The sequence below is a fragment of the Leuciscus leuciscus genome, assembly GCF_965113295.1.
Source record: "Leuciscus leuciscus genome assembly, chromosome: 4".
NCBI classification, from domain to species: domain Eukaryota; kingdom Metazoa; phylum Chordata; class Actinopteri; order Cypriniformes; family Leuciscidae; genus Leuciscus; species Leuciscus leuciscus.
Window position 1 is genome coordinate 24,376,757 of NC_138728.1, and position 19,563 is coordinate 24,396,319.

Sequence of the window (19,563 nt, forward strand, 5' to 3'; positions counted from 1 at the left end):
GAATTAATACCTTACACAGATTCAGACATTATCAATACCCTGACCTTGATCCTGTCCTCTAGTCAAATGTTTTGTTGAGGAGAGGTCAGGTGTGTTGTTACTTAAAGGAACACTCCACCGTTTTTTGAAATAGGGTTTATTCACCGTCTTTCCTACATTTAGATAGGTGGGCAAACGCAGTTTTAGTTTGGCAGCGCTAGCTTAGCTTAGCATAATGAATGGAATAATTTGTTGCCAGCTAGCATGTCGTGAGTAAAAGTGATCAAAATAAAAAAAAATTTAAAAACGAATTACTTCTTGTGGCCTGCGTATTTAAAACTTACTTGCGTCATTGTCCAAGTAAGGCAGATCAATAATATTGTTGAATATTAAATGTCCCTAACTAAGAAAGCCAAAAGCCAAGGCAACAGTGGCAAGGAACCAAAACTCCATCAGGTGACAGAATGGAGAAAAAAACCTTGGGAGAACCCAGGCTCAGTCGGGGGCCAGTTCTCCTCTGGCCAACGAGCGAACAGTGTATGATTATGATCCAGGCAGCATTACAGGTCAGAAGTCAGATTGGTTGTGTCGATCAGGCCTTCACAGGGCTGATGAGGCTGGCATCTCAGGGATGCATCATGGATGGGTCCAGGTGCAGGTCCATCATCTGATCTGGATACGGCCGGGATCCAGCTGACTTCAGTAAACAGGGAGGGACTGGTTGATACTTCAGGACTGCGTTGTCGTCGTGTCCAGGCGCCGGTCCTTCATCGGATCTGGATACGGCCTGGATCCGGCGGACTGCGGTAAACCTCGGATAAACAGAGAGACTAATATTAGTGTAGACGCCATCCTTCTTATGATGTAACAAGTACATCAGGATTTATGGGAAGTGTTCCCGGTTCCGGCTGACCTAAACTATGCAGCCTAACATTGAATTATAGAAGTCTATAATGTGTTATGTGTATGCTAGGTCAAAGAGATGTGTTTTTAGTCTAGATTTGAACTGACAGAGTGTATCTGCTTCCCGGACAATGTTAGGAAGATTGTTCCAAAATTTTGGTGCTAAATAGGAAAAGGATCTACCGCCAGCAGTCGATTTTCTAGATATTATCAACTGGCCGGAATTTTGAGATCGAAATAGACGTGAAGGACTATAATGCGTTAAGAGCTCGCTCAAGTACTGGGGAGCTAAACCATTTAGTGCTTTGTAAGTAATCAGCAATATTTTAAAATGTATGCGATGTTTAATAGGCAGCCAATGCAGTGCTGACAGAACTGGGCTAATATGGTCATACTTCCTGGTTCTAGTAAGAATTCTAGCTGCTGCATTTTGGACCAGCTGTAGTTTGTTTATTAAGCGTGCAGTGCAACCACCCATAATAGCATTACAATAATCTAGCCTTGATGTCATGAACATATGGACTAATTGTTCTGCATTTTTCATTGAGAGCATATGACGTAATTTAGATATATTTTTAAGATGGAAAAATGCGGTTTTACAGATACTTTCAAATGAAAGATTGGTATCAAAGAGCACACCCAGGTTCCTAACCAACGACAAAGACTTGACAGAGCAGTCATCAAGTATTCTAGATTATTACGTGAGGACATTTTTTGTCCAATAATTAGAATATCTGTTTTTTCCGAATTTAGTAGGAAGTTGCTAGTCATCCAATTTATTATATCAGCTATGCATTCCATTAATTTTGTGAATTGGTAAATTTCGTCAGGGTGTGAAGAAATACAGAGCTGCGTATCATCAGCATAACAGTGAAAACTAATGCCATGCTTCCTAATGATATCTCCCAAGGGTAGCATGTACAGAGTGAACAGCAACGGTCCTAGTACTGAGCCTTGTGGTACACCGTACGGAACTTGCGATAAATAAGACATCTCTTCATTTACTGCTACAAACTGATAACGGTCAGATAGGGCTGGGCGATATATCGCATGACATTGTTAGGTGCATCTCGTCAGTAAAGCCGGTTCCTTGATTAGTAGTAAATCGCCATCACCTGCTTTCAGATGGAGCGGCATTTACTACACAGAGCCGTAGTTCACTGACAAGCTGAGCCATATCACATTAATTATCGCAGGCGATACGTCCGCAAATGCCGCTCCATCTGAAAGCAGGTGATGGCGATTTACTACTAATCAAGGAACCGGCTTTACTGACGAGATGCGCCTAACAATGTCATGCGATATATCGCCCAGCCCTACGGTCAGATAAGTATGATTTAAACCATGCTAATGCAATTCCACAAATGTCAACATCATTTTCAAGTCTATTTAAAAGAATGTTGTGGTCGAAAGTGTCAAATGCAGCACTAGATTGAGTAACACTAATAGAGATGTACAACCATGATCGGATGATAAGAGCAAATCATTTGTGACTCTAATGAGAGCTGTCTCAGTACTAATGGTACGGTCTAAATTAGGGATGGGCATTCGATTAAATTTTCTTAGTCGATCGTCGGGAGAATTAACGATCGACTATCGATTAATCATTAATATTTTTATATTGAAATTCATTATTTCTTTAACTTTTTATAAATTAAAAATGCAATGAAAATACAAAAATACAGTTTGTTTGTCCTCGATGAGATCTTTATTATAAGAAGATCAACTTGTGGCAGTGAAACTGGACGTTCGGTAGACTTGAAGATTCCTGCGGTGCTCTAAACCAGCGGAACCTGCAGCTGGGCAATTCCACGCAAAACTGTCACATCCATAACGCCAACTAAATACCATGGCATTGTGTTGGCGTTATGGATGTGACAGTTTTGCGTGGAATTGCCCAGCTGCGAGCCGGCGTTCTTAAACAGAGACCCATGGCCACTTCATCCGTTTTCTGTGATCGGATAGCTATCCGGTCGTGAAAAGACCAAATCAATGCCCTCCGAAACGCATTCGAGACGGATTTAAATCCGATCGCTCAAACCACTTCAGGAGGAGATCTGAGACGCATTCCAGACGAAACTGGACAAGAGTAAATGCATCTGGTTGTTGAAACCACATATGTAAATTTGACTTGTCCCAAAAATGATAAGAAATAAACGTGTGAGAGCGTGTTATAGGCTATATGTCATGTTATATCCAGATATGACGACGCTACTTCAACACGCATCACCACAGATGATCATCTATTCATCAAGCCAACGTGCAAACTATCGTAAATCAAAGTGAAAGTCATTCATCAACACACATCATCTTCATTAAAAGTAAAGAACCGAAATGATCTTACCAGGGCTGTGTCCGCAATATCTTGTTGCGGCCTTTGATTTAGACATTTTCGCTGATGATCAATAAAATGCAGCTCATATCAGTTGCTTTCGATGACGTGTAACAATTTAAATATGCATATAGCGCAGGAATTCAAGATCGGATTTATATCCGTTTTGCAAAAACACATTTATGTGACCAGGTGTAAATGGAATCGTTTTGATAAATCAGATAGCTATCCGATCTGAGAAAACGCATGAAGTTCCCATAGAACTTCTGCACCAGTCTACTGATTTCTGTTGAGAAAGATAAGCATGTTGACATGATCTGGGATCAGACGCGACCGCAACCTGGTGACAGCCAGTCCAGCCGCCGAAAACACCCGCTCTGAGGGGACTGACGTTGCCGGGATGCACAGGTACCTGTAAAGTTAAATCTGAAATTGAAGGAAAGAGGGAGAAATATATATTCATCATTGTTTAATTAAAAGATTTGAGATCAAAATGGGAGCAGCCTATTGGTTGTGAGCACAGTGCTGCTGGAACAACCAGGGAAGCTGATTGGCCATTGAAACTCCACATGGCACAAAGGACCAGGTGTGTGTGATTGTCAGCATGCTGAAATCTTTGAGCAGTTGATGTGCTTCTCCTACCCAAACTGGTGGATTTTGGAGATTATACAACCAAATGAGAAAGATTGGTAATCAGCATCGAGTCAATTGAGTTTGTTCAAAGACTGCTGGGAAAAGCCAAAATGTGTTCATCAACTTGGAGTGCTACTGGTAGGACAAATATTCATTGTGTTTGAAAGTTGTTTGATGCTAGCATTTTAGCATCTAGCATGCTAACTGGACATGTGCACTAAGTGTATTTGATTTTACATTGTTGTTGCCGTTTACAAGCTGCTATATAAACCGCAAATAGTTTAACAATATTGTTTGTACTTTTAATATCTCTGAATGTACATTTATTTATACTGTGTGTAGTGACTCATATATTTATATATGTTTTTCTATATAGGTTATTAAGCTAAGCATCTGAGATATTCATTGAAACAAGAAGGTCAAGTCATTGTTGAAAGATTTTCAATAAATTGATTCGATGAAGAAGAATTCAATGCTTCGAGTTATTCCATGCACCCTTCTCTTAAAGTTGATTGAAGCCTTTTCAAGTTTGGGCAGACATTGAGGCAAAGAAACCCTGAGAACTTGACAGTACCTCCGCGCTAAAATTAATTCCATTGCTTCAAGACTCACACTACGCAACCTGCATTAGTTTAATCGATAACAAATAAACGTGATCGACGAAATTCTTAACGATCAATTATCGATCGTCGATTAATCATGCCCATCCCTATTCCCTAGTCTAAATCCTGATTGAAAATCCTCGCAGATATAATTTCTTTCTAAAAAGGAACATAGTTGTGAAGATACCGCCTTTTCTTGTATCTTTGACAGAAAAGGAAGATTCGAGATCGGCCTGTAATTGACTAATTCTTTAGGATCAAGTTGTGGTTTTTAAACAAGCGGTTTAATCAAAGCCAGCTTAAAAGTTTTTGGTACGTATCCTAATGACAAAGATGAATGAAAGATATTAAGAAGAGGATCTATGACCTCTGGAAGCATCTCTTTCAGTAGCTTATTCGGTATAGGGTCTAACATACATGTTGTCGATTTAAATGATTTAACGAGTTTAGCAAATTCTTCCTCTTCTATAGCAATGAATGAATCGAATTTTTCCTTAGGGAGACTACAATGCACTCCCTGATGCAATACTGTAGTAGACATTTATCTGGCTGCTCTCTTAAGGGCCTGATTGTGCTTGTTGTACCACGGTGTTGGACTATTTTCTTTAATCTTCTTTAAGCGCAACAGAGCAACTGTGTCTAAAGTGCTGGAAAAGTGAGAGTTAAAAGTTTCTGTCGCAATATCGAGTTCTTCTAAGCTATCTGGGATGCTGAGATGATGAAACTGATCAGGAAGATTATTAATAAAGCAATCTTTAGTGGCAGAAGTGATAGGTCTAACATATTTGTAACAGGGAGTCGGCTTTGCAGCCTTGGCTAAATGAAGTTTACACAAGACTAGATAATGATCTGAGATGTCATCGCTCTGCTGCAGAATTTCAACGGCATCAACATTGATTCCGTGTGATAATATTAGATCTAGAGTATGATTATGACAATGAGTAGGTCCTGACACGTGCTGTCTAACTCCAAAAGAGTTAAGAATGTCTTTAAATGCCAATCCCAATGCATCTTTTTCATTATCTACATGTATATTAAAATCACCAACAATTAGGACTTTATCTGCAGCCAGTACTAACTCTGATAGAAAGTCAGCAAATTCTTTGATAAAATCTGTATGGTGCCCTGGTGGCCTGTATACAGTAGCCAGCACAAATCTCAAACGTGATCTATCATTTACACTATATATTGCTACATTAACCCTTTAGGCGCCAGAGGTTTTTTCCTAAAACGTTCGATTTTGACATCTTAATTTCAAAAGGCTATATCTTAAAAGTGATAAAAGATAGAGACTTTCTGTAAATTAGAGAAATATTAAGGATGACCCAAAGTTTATGTAGAGATTACATTTTCCCATCTAATTTGCATATTATGACGTCATATGGTGGCGGTCATCTTGGATTATAGAATTTTTATGGTTTTTGTTGATGTTTATTTGGTTGTTTTTTTGTTTTTTAGCTGACAAAGACGCACACATCACAAGGACATGAACACACAAAAAAGAACACATATTGTACACTACTAAATGGTCAGGGAAATAGATAGTAAATCAACAGTGTAATAAATGGCAGACAAAAACAATTGTTGCAGGGCTTTTGCTGTAGAGATAATGACTCCCTATTCATCCAGGTGACATTTCTTGTAGTGTTTCATGGTGTGGTCTTGCGATAGACTATGCATAATAGCCCCTCTGCCCCGTGTCACATCGCCTCTTCTCCTGCTACGAGCAGCAGCGCGGGCGCGGCCAGATCTGCCTCGCGCGCGCGCCGAGTGTGCACAGCTCTGACTACTGTCATTGTCATTGCGACTCCCCACCCTGCCTCCACGTTGCCCCCTAACTGTCCTATGAATACTTCGACCTCGTCTAACATACCCAGTGGCATTAGACAAAGTCTCCACCACAATACTGTCGCCGCGATTGCGGAGAGGCACACGGTCACCATGGCTAGCGCGGTAAAAATCTCCCGCGGCCGCCTCGTTCCCCACAACACTAACATGCCTGCTAACTTCGCGATGAACACTCCGACCCCGGGAAACATTGTTCCCACCACTGACATTGGGCAAAGGACCATCTAACGTTATATTGGGCAAAGGATTCACCGTTTGTGCTTGGTGTAGGGCTACACTTTCACTTTCAGAATTACCGTCATTTTCTGAAGGCAGATAACGTTATTCCCCTTCAGAATCAGGGTCCGCGAATAGAAGACCCAACACTTCATTGCGGGTAAGCTTTATTGATGCCATTAGATAATAATAATAATAATAATAATAATCTAATGCAAATACTCGCTGACGTTGACAATATTGCTCTGATAAAATGGCTCACTCGCACACTAGCTCCGCTTTTGTTCGCACTGATTCAATGCGCTCTAGCTCGAATATTTTGTATAGAAGCATGACTTTTTTTTGAGTCGGGGATGAAGTATGACATGTCTGCCAACTAGTGGAGGGGAGGTCGAACGAAATTTGACACCCTATTTGACAAAATCGGCCGTTTTATTCAGTGCCGCATCTTGTCGAGTAAACTCGACCGTGGCGCCCAGAGGGTTAAGCCCCAACACTTCAAAAGAATTACATTTGAAACTAGACTTCTTAGTAATTCTGAAAATATTACTATAAATTACAGCAACACCTCACCCTTTGCCTTTCAGACGAGGTTCATGTTTATAACAGTAATCTTGCGGGGTGGACTCATTTAAAGTAATGTAATCGTTTGGTTTTAGCCAGGTTTCTGTCAAACACAGCACATCTAGGTTATAGTCTGTAATCATATCATTAACAATAAGTGCTTTTGAAGTAAGGGATCGAATATTCAGCAACCCAAGCTTTATCCTAGCTTTATCCAAGCTCATTTGTATTATATCTGTTTTTTATTTGTTGAACATTAATTACATTTTACCCTTAGAGGGGTTTGGAAGTTTTTTGTATGTCCTAATTCGGGGAACAGACACAGTCTCTATATGATAATATCTAGGTGAAAGAGTCTCTATGAGACTCTTAAATAGAGTCTCTATTTAAGTGCAAGAAGACTTCAATTAAGTGAACTCAATTTAGTATTCACGTGGTGAGACGCGGCTTTCCATGTGTGCGCTTCAGATGTGTGCACACAAAACTTCTCACACAGCGTGTGCAAGTTCTCTTTCGCATCTTCTTATGCTTGAATTTTTAAGTTGGCAAGGCTTAAAAACATGCAAATGTTTTTTGATGGTAAACTTTTGTGATGGTGCAGCACTGACCCGATCGGGACAGTGACCGTTTCGTTTGCATCTTTCACTTCACTCCTGGGCCATCGGGTGGTCCTTATTGTTGAGTCCTGCCCAGCGCTTCCGTTATTGTTTTGTGCCTGTCTGATTTAGCACTGAGTGTGTGTTTAAACAGAAAAGCAGTGTGTGGTCTCACCTGCGCTTACACACTATCAACACGGCACACGGCATCAAAGTTTACAAAGAGTGACAGTTTTGTCCACGTTTTTTGACCATCGCTGTTGTAATGTATTGGGAAGCCAGAATGTTCCCAGACAGGAGATTTATATGATGCATGCGGCGGCTCTATCAGCAGCTTGTCTCCTTTGATTGCCATGCTGAGCTGCAAAACACCCACATTTGATAAACTGTGATGTCAGCAATAGATTTACCTACTAGCAGTTGATTGGACAGCTATTCTCACATGAAACGCATGCGAAGCAAATCCATCGAAAAAAATTCAGAACAAAATGAATTTTTAAGCAAAAAACCTGTCCTCCTGGGCTTCTTCCAGTTTCTCAAATAAAAAAGTATGAGAAACTTCTCATCAGATTTTGAAAGTTTTCTTTGCCTTCCAGTTTTTTCCCCATTTCATTTAGGTTTAAGAGAGCCAGGTTCCTGCTATTGCTCAAGTCTAAGGGGAAGTCACTAAATACTTGCCTTTTTAGCCTTTCCTTTTTTTTTTTGTGCTGTTTTTTAATACTGCATACAAATTTCCTGTATTTTCTGGTTATATTCTAATAAAGAGACTGATAAATAAATATATATGAGGTCATTATACCATTGCTAAAACATCTGGTGGCCTAAGACTTTTGCACAGCCATATTATAGATGTGTCATCCTCCCTGCCAATCCGTCTCTACAGCACGACTTCACCATCCAGCTAGAGTCATCATTAATCACCCCATCAAGATCGGTCAGAAATCTTGGAGTAACGTTTGATGACCAGCTGACCTTCACAGATCACATTTCAAAGACAGCTCGATCATGCAGGTTTGCACTGCACAACATCAGGAAAATCAGGCCTTTCCTAACTGAGCATGCAACACAACTCATCGTCCAGGCCCTGGTCATCTCTAGGCTTGACTACTGCAATGCTCTTCTGGCTGGACTTCCAGCATGTGCAACCAAACCCCTACAGATGATCCAGAATGCTGCAGCTCGTCTTGTCTTCAACGAGCCCAAGAGGGCCCACGTCACTCCTCTGTTCATCTCTCTGCACTGGCTACCTCTCGCTGCTCGCATCAAGTTCAAGGCACTGACGCTTGCTTACAGAACTATCACAGGCTCAGCTCCCTCCTACTTTCACTCACTCCTACGAGTCTACATCCCTACCAGACACCTACGATCGGTCAACGAGCGACGTCTCGTGGTTCCATCACAGAAAGCCACAAAATCACTTTCCAGAACATTCTCATTCACAGTTCCATGCTGGTGGAACGCTCTCCCCACCCTCATCCGGAATGCAGAATCCCTGACAACATTCAAAAGACAGCTGAAAACCAATCTCTTCCGTGAGCACTTAACCTTATAGAAAAAAAAAAAAAGGGTTTTCCTTTCCCTTTGTAACATCACTTATCAGGCTTATGCTACTCTGAATAATACCTGAACTTCGTACTTTGAGCACTTCTTGCGTTGTTGTTGCTTTTGCCTCTTTATGATGACTCGTTGAATTTTGTCCTAATTTGTAAGTCGCTTTGGAGAAAGGCGTCTGCTAAATGACTAAATGTAAATGTTATGAACCGCGGTGCAAGTGCATGCTGAACCCTGGGTGGAGAGTGGTACGGTTCGATTATAATTTTTTTTTTTTTACAGAGAACCGTTACACCCCCAACAATACTCCTTAGAAACCACTCAGAACCTATAACCAGCCAGAACAGCCTACCAACTAGGTAGAAATGCCCTAGAAACCAATAAATACTACTGATATTCTTAGTCTACACAAATTCCAATTGTGTCACCGCCATATAAATCACCCAGAACACTCTAGCAATAGCAAAGCATAGCAATACCCTAGCACCCACTTTGAAAACTCTAGCAACCGCAAATGAGCACCCAAGAAACCATCCAGAACATTTTAGTAAACGCATAGCAATGCCCTAAAAACCACTCCAGAACACTTTAGTAACCATCCAGAAAACCCTAGCATCTACATACCAATGACCACACAAGTAACTGCATAGAAATGGCTATGAAAATAGAAATAACCCAAAACACTCTTGCAACCACATAGCAACACCCTAGAAACCATCCAGAACACTCTAACAAAAGCATAACACCCTAGCAGCCATTGAGAAACTGCATAACAACCTAGCATTATGTCTTTTACATTTTATAAAATTGATTTTGAAGATTTAGTATCATATTTTAAAACCATTATGTATTGCATTAGTGCTGCTTTAGACTGTTGTGAACACTACTTGTCTTTCTCATCACAGACCATTCACATTGCCATCGTGTGTGCGGGGTACAATGCGAGCAGAGATGTCGTCACTTTGGTCAAGTCAGTTCTGTTTCACAGGTAAGTTTAGAGTCATTGTGGTTGTCCACATTAAGAGGATATTCACGGCTCCTTATAGTGAGCAGTATTCAGTTAGGATGTTTCCTCAGAAGGTGGCTGCTTATGTAGACACACTCTAAAAAATGCTATGTTGGCTTTAATTAACTTTTTTATGTTAACAGTTGGCTTTAATTAACTTTTTTATGTCAACAGGTCCCACGTAACTAGGTTACGTTGGATTTATGTAACATTATTTATTTCAATTAACTTAAGTTAAAATTAAGACTGTTAACCTTATTCAACTAAACGGCATTGGATTAACCTTATGTAATTAACAAGTTAATTGAAATAAATAATGTTACATAAATCCACCGTAACCTAGTTACGTGGGACCTGTTGACATAAAAAAGTTAAAGCTGCCGTCGGCAAGTCTGGCAGATTGGGTCGATTAGCCAAAATTTTGAATGTTTACAACTCTCATGCCCCTCCCCACTACCAGCGAGCACCCTCCCATCGAGGTCATGCTCGTCAGTGCGTCACTGTGCGTGTGTACCTGATTTTCTGTGAACGCGTCCGTCTCTTCAGCATCTATCAACACCATGGACTCGGAGGTAGGCTGCCCTGGCTAATCTATCCATAGATAGCAATAACCGAGGAATTGGAAGCTTGTTAGTAGATTTTCTCTCCGCCATCACGCTTCATGCAATCTCCAGGCGAACTTCAGGCGTGGCGTGTGCATGTGATATTAACGTGCGCGAGTGAGGGGGTATCTGTGGCGTGTGCACGACCTGTGATTGACAGTCAGATCTCACACCCCCCTGCGCTGATTGGACCTGATGAAGCGGGAGCGCTGGATTTTTGCAAAACAAATAACACGCTCCAGGTGGAGTTAGAAGCTCGGGTTTTTTTCTAAAACCACCTTATTTATGTTGTTCTGTCGGATTATAGTGTCAATTTCACTGAATATGATCAAAAAAATTTTGCCGACGGCAGCTTTAATTAAAGCCAATTGTTGACATAAAAAAGTTAAAGCCAACATAGCATTTTTTAGAGTGAACTATGTTTTTGAACAGAGCTTGAGTGTCCAACTGCATCAAAAATGTTGGTGACCCGACTGGAATTACGGGTCAATCTTTCACTCTTTTTATCATAGGTATTAGTCCTATTTATTATTATTTAAGGTAGGCTTGGGGTAATAAAAGTAAGAATGCTGAAAACCGAGTGTGACAATGAATGTTTGTTCTCCCACTATGTGTCAGACGGAACCCACTCCACTTCCATATTATCACAGACTCCATCGCTCGGAAGATCCTGGCCGACCTCTTTCATACCTGGATGGTGCCGGCCGTTCATGTCAACTTCTATGACGCTGATGAGCTGAAGGTTTGTGTGGCCACTGCTTTGCTCAGTAGAGCTCAACGGTGATGCATATTTTCAGCAGCCTTGATGCCAGAAGTATTTTTCCTGATTAATTTTCTTTTTAGAGATTAAAACTTTAATAAAGATTCTGATTCATAAACTAAATCACCCAGCTGTAAAATTAATCACAACTTGGATTTAAAGCAGTGTTTATTAATGAATAAACTACTTGTAATTATAATACTGTTATAAATGTCAGACCAATATAAAACTATTGACTTCTAATTGACTTCAAATTTCACACTTTTTTGGCGCTGGCACAAAATGACCAACTAAAATCATCTCAAAATGTGATCGAGTAGGGGGAGACCGGGGATGGTTGTAACAATTTTGACCTTTCTGTCTATAGCTTGAAGTACTTTGAAGTCAGTGTGTTCAAAATGTGATCCAAACTAGTTACAAGTGTCTGCTATTAAATGACATAGCTATTATCTTTGCAACACAAACAGAAAATGCATGGTTTAGTTTCAAACACGAGGAGTGAAATGTTACAATTCACCCCATAGTCAGGGTTAGTTGTAACATACCCTGGGGTGAGATGTAACATTATGATATCCACCGGGGTGATATGTAACATAATGAAATAAGGATTTTGACAAAAAAAATATTTTGAAAGGTTTTTATTCAACACTGACTTTTCAATATAACTGATGTGTGTATCACTCTTAGTCTCAGTGTGTTTGTCACTCTCAATCATAGTAATTGACCATTATAAATTGAACTTGAACACAAACATTGCTTGTTTGTAAGCATGTTTGTTACTGCCAGTGTTAGTAATGGCCATAATAAAATTTAACACTTGAACTGTGTGTGTGTGTGTGTGTGTGTGTGTGTGTGTGTGTGTGTGTGTGTGTGTGTGTGTGTGTGTGTGTGTGTGTGTGTGTGTGTGTGTGTGTGTGTGTGTGTGTGTGTGTGTGTGTGTGTGTGTGTGTGTGTGTGTGTGTGCGCGACTCTGTTGTTTCTCTGTCATAGTAATTGACCATAATAAAATGAACTTGAACACTTGAACATTCTATTTGTGTAAGCATGGTTGTTACTGTAAGTCTATAGTATTGGCCATAATAAAATTTTGTTTCATTGTTGTTACAACTAACCCAGAGTCTTGTTGTTACAACTAACCCAGAGTCATGTAGCCATGAACTAGCTCACCTTACAGCTAACAGGCAAAACATTAGCACTAACAACTTGCATGGAAAATATTTACACAGACACACAATAACCATAATAAAAGTTTGAGGAGTTTAACTACAAAGCAGAAATTCCCATAACAAAAACAAAAAAAGTAAAAAAAGTAACTTTCTTATCTCAAAATTGTTTTTTCCACTCTAACATGTGCTGTGTCTGCCACAGGGCTCTACTTTATCACATGTGGAATAAGAACTAAACTGAGGATGTGCGAAGTGAATCAGGTGATTTGTAACTAGTTCCTGATTGGACAGATTGGAATTGTTACAACTGACCCGTGTTACAACCATCCCCGGTCTCCCCCCTACTAGTCAGGTGAAATCACTCTATCACTCTGATTGGATTATAGAAGCAGACTGATTACTATACACTATAGACTATAAAAGAGGGGAAGAAGTTCTTCCAATCATTGTGTTTATGTGTTAGAAATGGTTCACTTTAAAAGGAATCACTGCAAAGAAAATTGCACCCGAAAGAACCATTTACCGGATCATCAAGAACTTCAAGGAGAGAGGTTCAACTTCAGTGAAGAAGGTTTCAGGACATCCCAGAGTGTCCAGCAAGCACCAGGACAGTCTCGTCCTGAGTAGTCAGCTACAGAATCATGTCACGATCAGTGCAGAGCTCATTCAATATTGGCAGCAGGTGTCCACTACTCATTACTCCGAATGTGTGTGCACTAACTTAGATGTGTTAAATGTAGAGGACAAATTCCGAGTATGTGTTACCATACTTTGCTTTCACTTCACTTCACTTTCCTTCCCTTCCCTTCACTTGTCATTCAAGGATCTGGGCTTTCTCACAATTTTGCCCAAAAACACTGCCATCTATCAAACTGCCATATATCAAACACTGCCATGTATCAAAACATCCTGCAAGAGCAACTTCTCCCAAACAGTGCCAATACTGCACAGTGAGGCGAAGACTTTTGGACAACGGCCTGGTGCAAACAAGGGCAGCAAAGAAGCCACTTCTCTTCTTGAAAAACATTAAGGACAGAATAAAATTCTGCAGGAAGTACAAGGATTGGACAACGGAAGACTGATGCAAAGTTATTTTTTCTAATGAAACCCCCTTTCGACTGTTTGGGACATCTGGAAAATCGATTATCCTGAGAAGAAAAGGTGAATACTACCACAAGTCTTTTGTGGTGCCAACAGTGAAGCATCCTGAGTCCTTCCATGTGTAAGGTTGCTTTGGGGCAGTTGTGGCCTAATGGTTAGAGAGTTGGACTTGTAACCCAAAAGTCGCGGGTTCGATTCTTAATACCGACAGGAAATGACTTGGGTACTCTTGAGCAAGGCATTCAACCCTCAGTCGCTCCCTGGGCACCGCAGTGAATGGCTGCCCACTGCTCGCGGTGTGTGTGTTCACTACTCACTACTTATAATGTGGATGGGTTAAATGTAGAGGACAAATTCCAGGTATGGGTTACCATACTTGGCCTTCCCTTCCCTGCGCTGCACTTTTCATCCAAGGATCTGGGCTCTTACATTTTTGCCCCAAAACAATGGCATGTATCAAACACTGCCATGCATCAAAACATCCTGCAAGTGCAACTTCTCCCAAACAGTACAGGAAAAATTTGGTGATGATTCGTGCATTTTCCTGCATGATGGAGCAGCATGCCACAAGGCAAGAGTGGCTCTGAGATTATTGCATTGAAATTTTGGATCCGTGGCCAGACAACTCCCCGGATCGTAATTCCATAGAGAACGTAATTCCATTCTCAAAAGGCGAGTGGACAAGCAGAAGCCTAAAGATTGTGATCAAGTCCGAGCACTAATAAGGCAAGAACAGATCGCCATCTGTCAGGATTTGGCCCAAAACCTGGTATCCAGCCTGCCAGAGCGAATTGCAGTGGTTGTAAAGAAGGGTCAACACTGTAAATATTGACTCTCTGCATATATTGAAAGTTTTTGCCAATGAAAGCCTTTAAAACTCATGAAATGCTTTTCATTGTGTTCCAGTATACCATTAGCCTGGATGCCAGCCGAACTTAGCCCCGCCCACAACATTTTAGGTCGGGAAGTTCGGTCTGGACTTGATCCGTTGTGGAGCAACTATGCTCGAACCAGAGCTGTTCGGACCAATCAAATTGTCAGGGCGGGCTTTATACGATGATGGACAGATGATCAACAGTAACGTAATCATCCACGTCACCAAAGAGCGCTTGGGTTGAATTCGTTTGATGACTGCCGCTGGAGAATTGAGATTCCGCCATCGTGTCTGTTATATCAAGATATCAACAGCACATTATTTTAAAAGAGGAACAGAGAACCGTGATCAAGGCATTTGTCGAATCTTTAGGAGATGGAGTAGTGTAGAGAATAATATTCTGGTCTTATGTTTTGTTATTATACAAATCAAATAAAGTAAAAAAATATATATATATATATTAAAACGGTTAATAATTTAATCAGAGCAGTAAAAAACATTTACATATAACAGTCATTTCTAACAGTAATCTTCATAAGCTTTGTTGGAGCTTTGTAATGCTCAGTGATCATCATCAATGATCAGAATGCCCATGCACATACAGACATGGCCGTCATTTGGGCAGTTCAACCGGGACTAAACCCCAAACCACTGAACCAGCACCAGCATTAGAATCAGCACCATTTTGGTTAGTCCAAACATATAATACTTTCTGACATTTAAATCAGTGGCAAAAAGTATTGCAGCTGCCTTATTTGGCATTTCGATTGGGAGACTTTTTTTCACAATCCGAAAATTTACCAAGGACCCCATGTCTATTTTAGACAGTGCAACGCTGCTCTACGAAGTAAATAATTTGAAATTACACACATACTTCCTGCCTTTTTCATTTTTGCAGTTTTGCAGTTTTTAAATTCATTTGATGTTTTTTGTTTGCTCTCTGTGTGTTTTCCAGTCTGAGGTGTCTTGGATCCCTAACAAGCATTATTCTGGTATCTATGGCCTGATGAAGCTGGTGCTGACCAAGACGCTGCCCTCCGACCTACAGAAGGTCATCGTCCTGGATACTGACATCACCTTTGCCACAGACATCGCTGAGCTGTGGGTCGTCTTCCACAAGTTCAAAGGTACTTTTGAATAAGATTTCATTGAAATGATAGCTGTTTTTGTGTTGATTACACTTTACAAATGTATTTTAATGAAATAATGCAAGTTTTCTGGCTGGTGAGCTTTCAGATGACTGCACATTAGTGATGGGCGCTTTCGAAACACTGCTTCATGAAGCTTTGAAACATTTACGAATCTTTTGTTTTGAAAATCACTGGTTCAGAGCTTGTATCAAATGCGCCTTTGCGCCTTTAACTGCATTATTTGATCTCATGCCTGAAGTGTTATCGCAGTTACTCGCATATACTGTACTCACGTAACCAGCCAGATGTGGGTGGGCAACCTGTACCGGATTGACCTTCGACATGAAACCCTGTTGCTTAGAAACAACGACACGCTCTTGTTGAATATGTTTGATTATTGTGTCTTGAAGAACAGATGAAAGGAAAGCTAGAGAAGTGCATGTCTTATTGACCGTTTGTTAGGATCTTCAGTACCCGTCTGTTACTCCACACACAAATGTGATTTAATGTCAATTAAATCAATGATGTGACACTCATTTATTTATTTATTTATTTTGTCCTATATGCTAATTCACACCACATACTTACCATATTCACATCCCCAAAAATGTAATATATGATGAATTCAGAAATGTATATCTCAAACATTTGAGCAAGACACAATCATTAGCTATGTTTCCATCCACGTATTTCTTTGCAAATTTTGAGATATCACATAGAAAACCACTGGATGGAAACTCCAAGATGCGCATACATTCTAAAAATGCGCATAAAAAAAACTTGTGCTCTCGTTTGAATCGGATATTTTTTCATCCGATAAGAGAAATGCACATCAACTACAATGGAAACACATTTACTAAATAAATTCCTCTATGCGCATCAAAAAGCGATTGGATGACATAACTGGACTAACCAGCGCAAAATGGTGCACAGCGTCTGAAATGGTGTTTTGGTTGTTCTGAATGCCTGAGCAAAGTCTGTCGTAAAAGCCAAACATCAGGCATCCTCTGAAACGTGTTTATTTCATTTTGTCTGTGCGCTCTGAGAAGCAAGTTATTTATTAAATATGAAAATTACTTTATACAGTGGCTTCTCCTACTTTTCTTAGTGATATTTAGTAACTCAGATGCTACCGATCAGTAATGTAAATTAAGATGCTAAGTCACTGTGGTGGTGTTTGTGTGTTTCAGGTCAGCAGGTTCTTGGTTTAGTGGAGAATCAGAGCGATTGGTACCTGGGGAACCTGTGGAAGAACCATCGGCCTTGGCCAGCATTGGGCAGGGGCTTTAACACCGGTACGTCAGCCAGATTTCTGATTATCACGCTTGAAGGGCAAATACCAAAGATTCTGATAAATAAAGATAGTAATTTTTTAGATTATACAACATCCACTATATTATAAGTGCTGTGTGTGTTGAAGGTGTGATTCTGCTGCTGTTGGATCGTTTGAGGAAGCTGAAGTGGGAACAGATGTGGCGGCTGACAGCAGAGAGAGAGCTCATGAGCATGCTGTCTACATCACTTGCTGATCAGGTAAACACATGGGCTCTGTTTCAATCCCCACTGAGCTTCCCTGCTGTCTACTTAGACAGTATAACATTATAAGTGACTGATTTTCAATTAGGCACATTTGTATGATGCAACATGCAGCAATACCAGTAGCGTTTCACATAAAAAGCACATGGGAGACCCTCAATTGATTTGTTTATCAATAAATAAGAAGTACACGGGGATTAAAGTTCTCCAACGCTACAACAGATTTACGCCAGTTGGATTGCTGAGAGACAGTGCAGTGCAGATCAGATCAGAGTCGGAAATGAACAGACTAAAGGCAAGAAATGGCACCAAAATGCCTCCCAAATGGAAGATACAGGGGCAAAAAATTACCCATAAACAACTAAACAAATCAATGACTGTCGCAATGAAAGTGATATGAAAATGAATGAAAAGTGTTGAATGCGGAAATCCATATATATCTGCTCATGTTGCATCAAAGATTTATTTTTATACATTGTTTTTTGCAGCATTGAGCATAACAAATCACACGTTTTTGTTGAGCATATGAATGCAATAGCCAATCAGAGGCGTTTGTTTCTACTCACTGAATGAATTTTGCACCGTGAATTCTATCATCATAAACAACAAATGTATATGCAATTTTATTTTAGAGTAGAGCTGCTTTAGAAAATTAACATAATATCAATTTTATGAACAATATTGTGCCTGCAGGACATCTTCAACGCTGTGATCAAGCAGAACCCGTTCCTGGTGCACCAGCTGCCCTGCTTCTGGAATGTTCAGCTGTCGGATCACACCCGCTCTGAGAAGTGCTACAAAGACGTGTCCGACCTCAAGGTGACATCACTGTGGAGCTGACACAAGGGGGAGCACACAATTTCTTCACACATATCCACCTTATTTTGCAACATTTTATTCTGTGAATATGTGAGACTTCCGTTTTATTAACCGCTATAGGTAAATAACTACAAGAATAACAAAGTGAAGTAAATGGTGAAACTATACCAGTGTGTTCATAATTACGCCAAATAATATGGTAAGACATACAAGTTTTCAATATTAAGCTGCATAACGAGCTGTTTTTACAGTTAAAAATAGGGAAGCTGGTGACACTGGAAGTCAGACAGAGCCGTGCATCTCTTACGTAAAAAATAAGGTGGATAGCTGACGGGATAAACACCTCATCTACATACACTATATTGTCAAAAGTATTGGGACACCCCTCCAAATTCAGGTGTTCCAATCACTTCCATGGCCACATCAAGCACATAGGCATGCAGACTGATTCTACAAACATTGGTGGAAGAATGGGTTGCTCTCAGGAGCTCAGTGAATTCAAGCGTGGCACTGTGATAGGTGAAAGTCCATTCGTGAACTTTCCTCACTACTAAATATTCCACGGTCAACTGTTAGTGGTATTATAACAAAGTGGAAGCAATTTGGAACAGCAACTCAGGCATAAAGTGGTAGGCCACGTAAAATGGGGCGGCAGTGGCTCAGTGGTTCATGTTGGTGGTTGGTGGTTGGTGGTTGGTGGTTCCATCCCCGGTTCCACCTGTCGAGGTGTAATATGAGCAAGACACCTAACCCCAGCTGCTCCCGACGAGCTGGATGGCACCTTGCATGGCTGACACCGCCGTCGGTGTATGAATGAGTGAATGAATGGGTGAATGTGAGGCAATATGTAAAGCGCTTTGGTGGCCATAGGTCTGTTGAAAGCGCTATATAAATGCAGTCCATTTACCAAAATCACAGAGCGGGGTCAGTGCATGCGCAGAAGTCGCCACCTTCCTGCAGAGTCAATAGCTACAGACCTCCAAACTTTGTGTGGCCTTCAGATTAGCTCAAGAACTGTGCGTAGAGAGTTTCATGGAATGGGTTTCCATGGCTGAGCAGCTGCATCCAAGCCTTACACCACCAAGTGCAATGCAAAGCGTCAGATGCAGTGGTGTAAAGCACACCACCACTGGACTCTAGAGCAGTGGAGACGTGTTCTCTGGAGTGACGAATTACACTTCTCTGTCTGGCAATCCGATAGACGAGTCTGGGTTTGGCGGTTGCCAGGAGAACGGTTCTTGCCTGACTGCATTTTGTCAAGTGTAAAGTTTGGTGGTTGGTGTGGGGTTGTTTTTCAGGGGTTTGGCTTGGCCCCTTAGTTCCAGTGAAAGGAACTCTTAATACC

General features: G+C 40.7%; 1 protein-coding gene across 1 annotated transcript in view; it reads left to right on the top strand.

Moving 5' to 3' along the window:
* large1 (LARGE xylosyl- and glucuronyltransferase 1) overlaps positions 1–19,563 on the top strand; it is a 64,107-nt gene that overhangs the window by 27,049 nt on the left and 17,495 nt on the right. The window contains exons 4-9 of the mRNA XM_082167395.1: positions 10,130–10,212; positions 11,451–11,574; positions 15,689–15,860; positions 17,054–17,158; positions 17,284–17,396; positions 18,093–18,218. Coding sequence (XP_082023521.1) covers positions 10,130–10,212; positions 11,451–11,574; positions 15,689–15,860; positions 17,054–17,158; positions 17,284–17,396; positions 18,093–18,218 — 723 coding nt within the window. The remainder of the gene's footprint in view (positions 1–10,129; positions 10,213–11,450; positions 11,575–15,688; positions 15,861–17,053; positions 17,159–17,283; positions 17,397–18,092; positions 18,219–19,563) is intronic.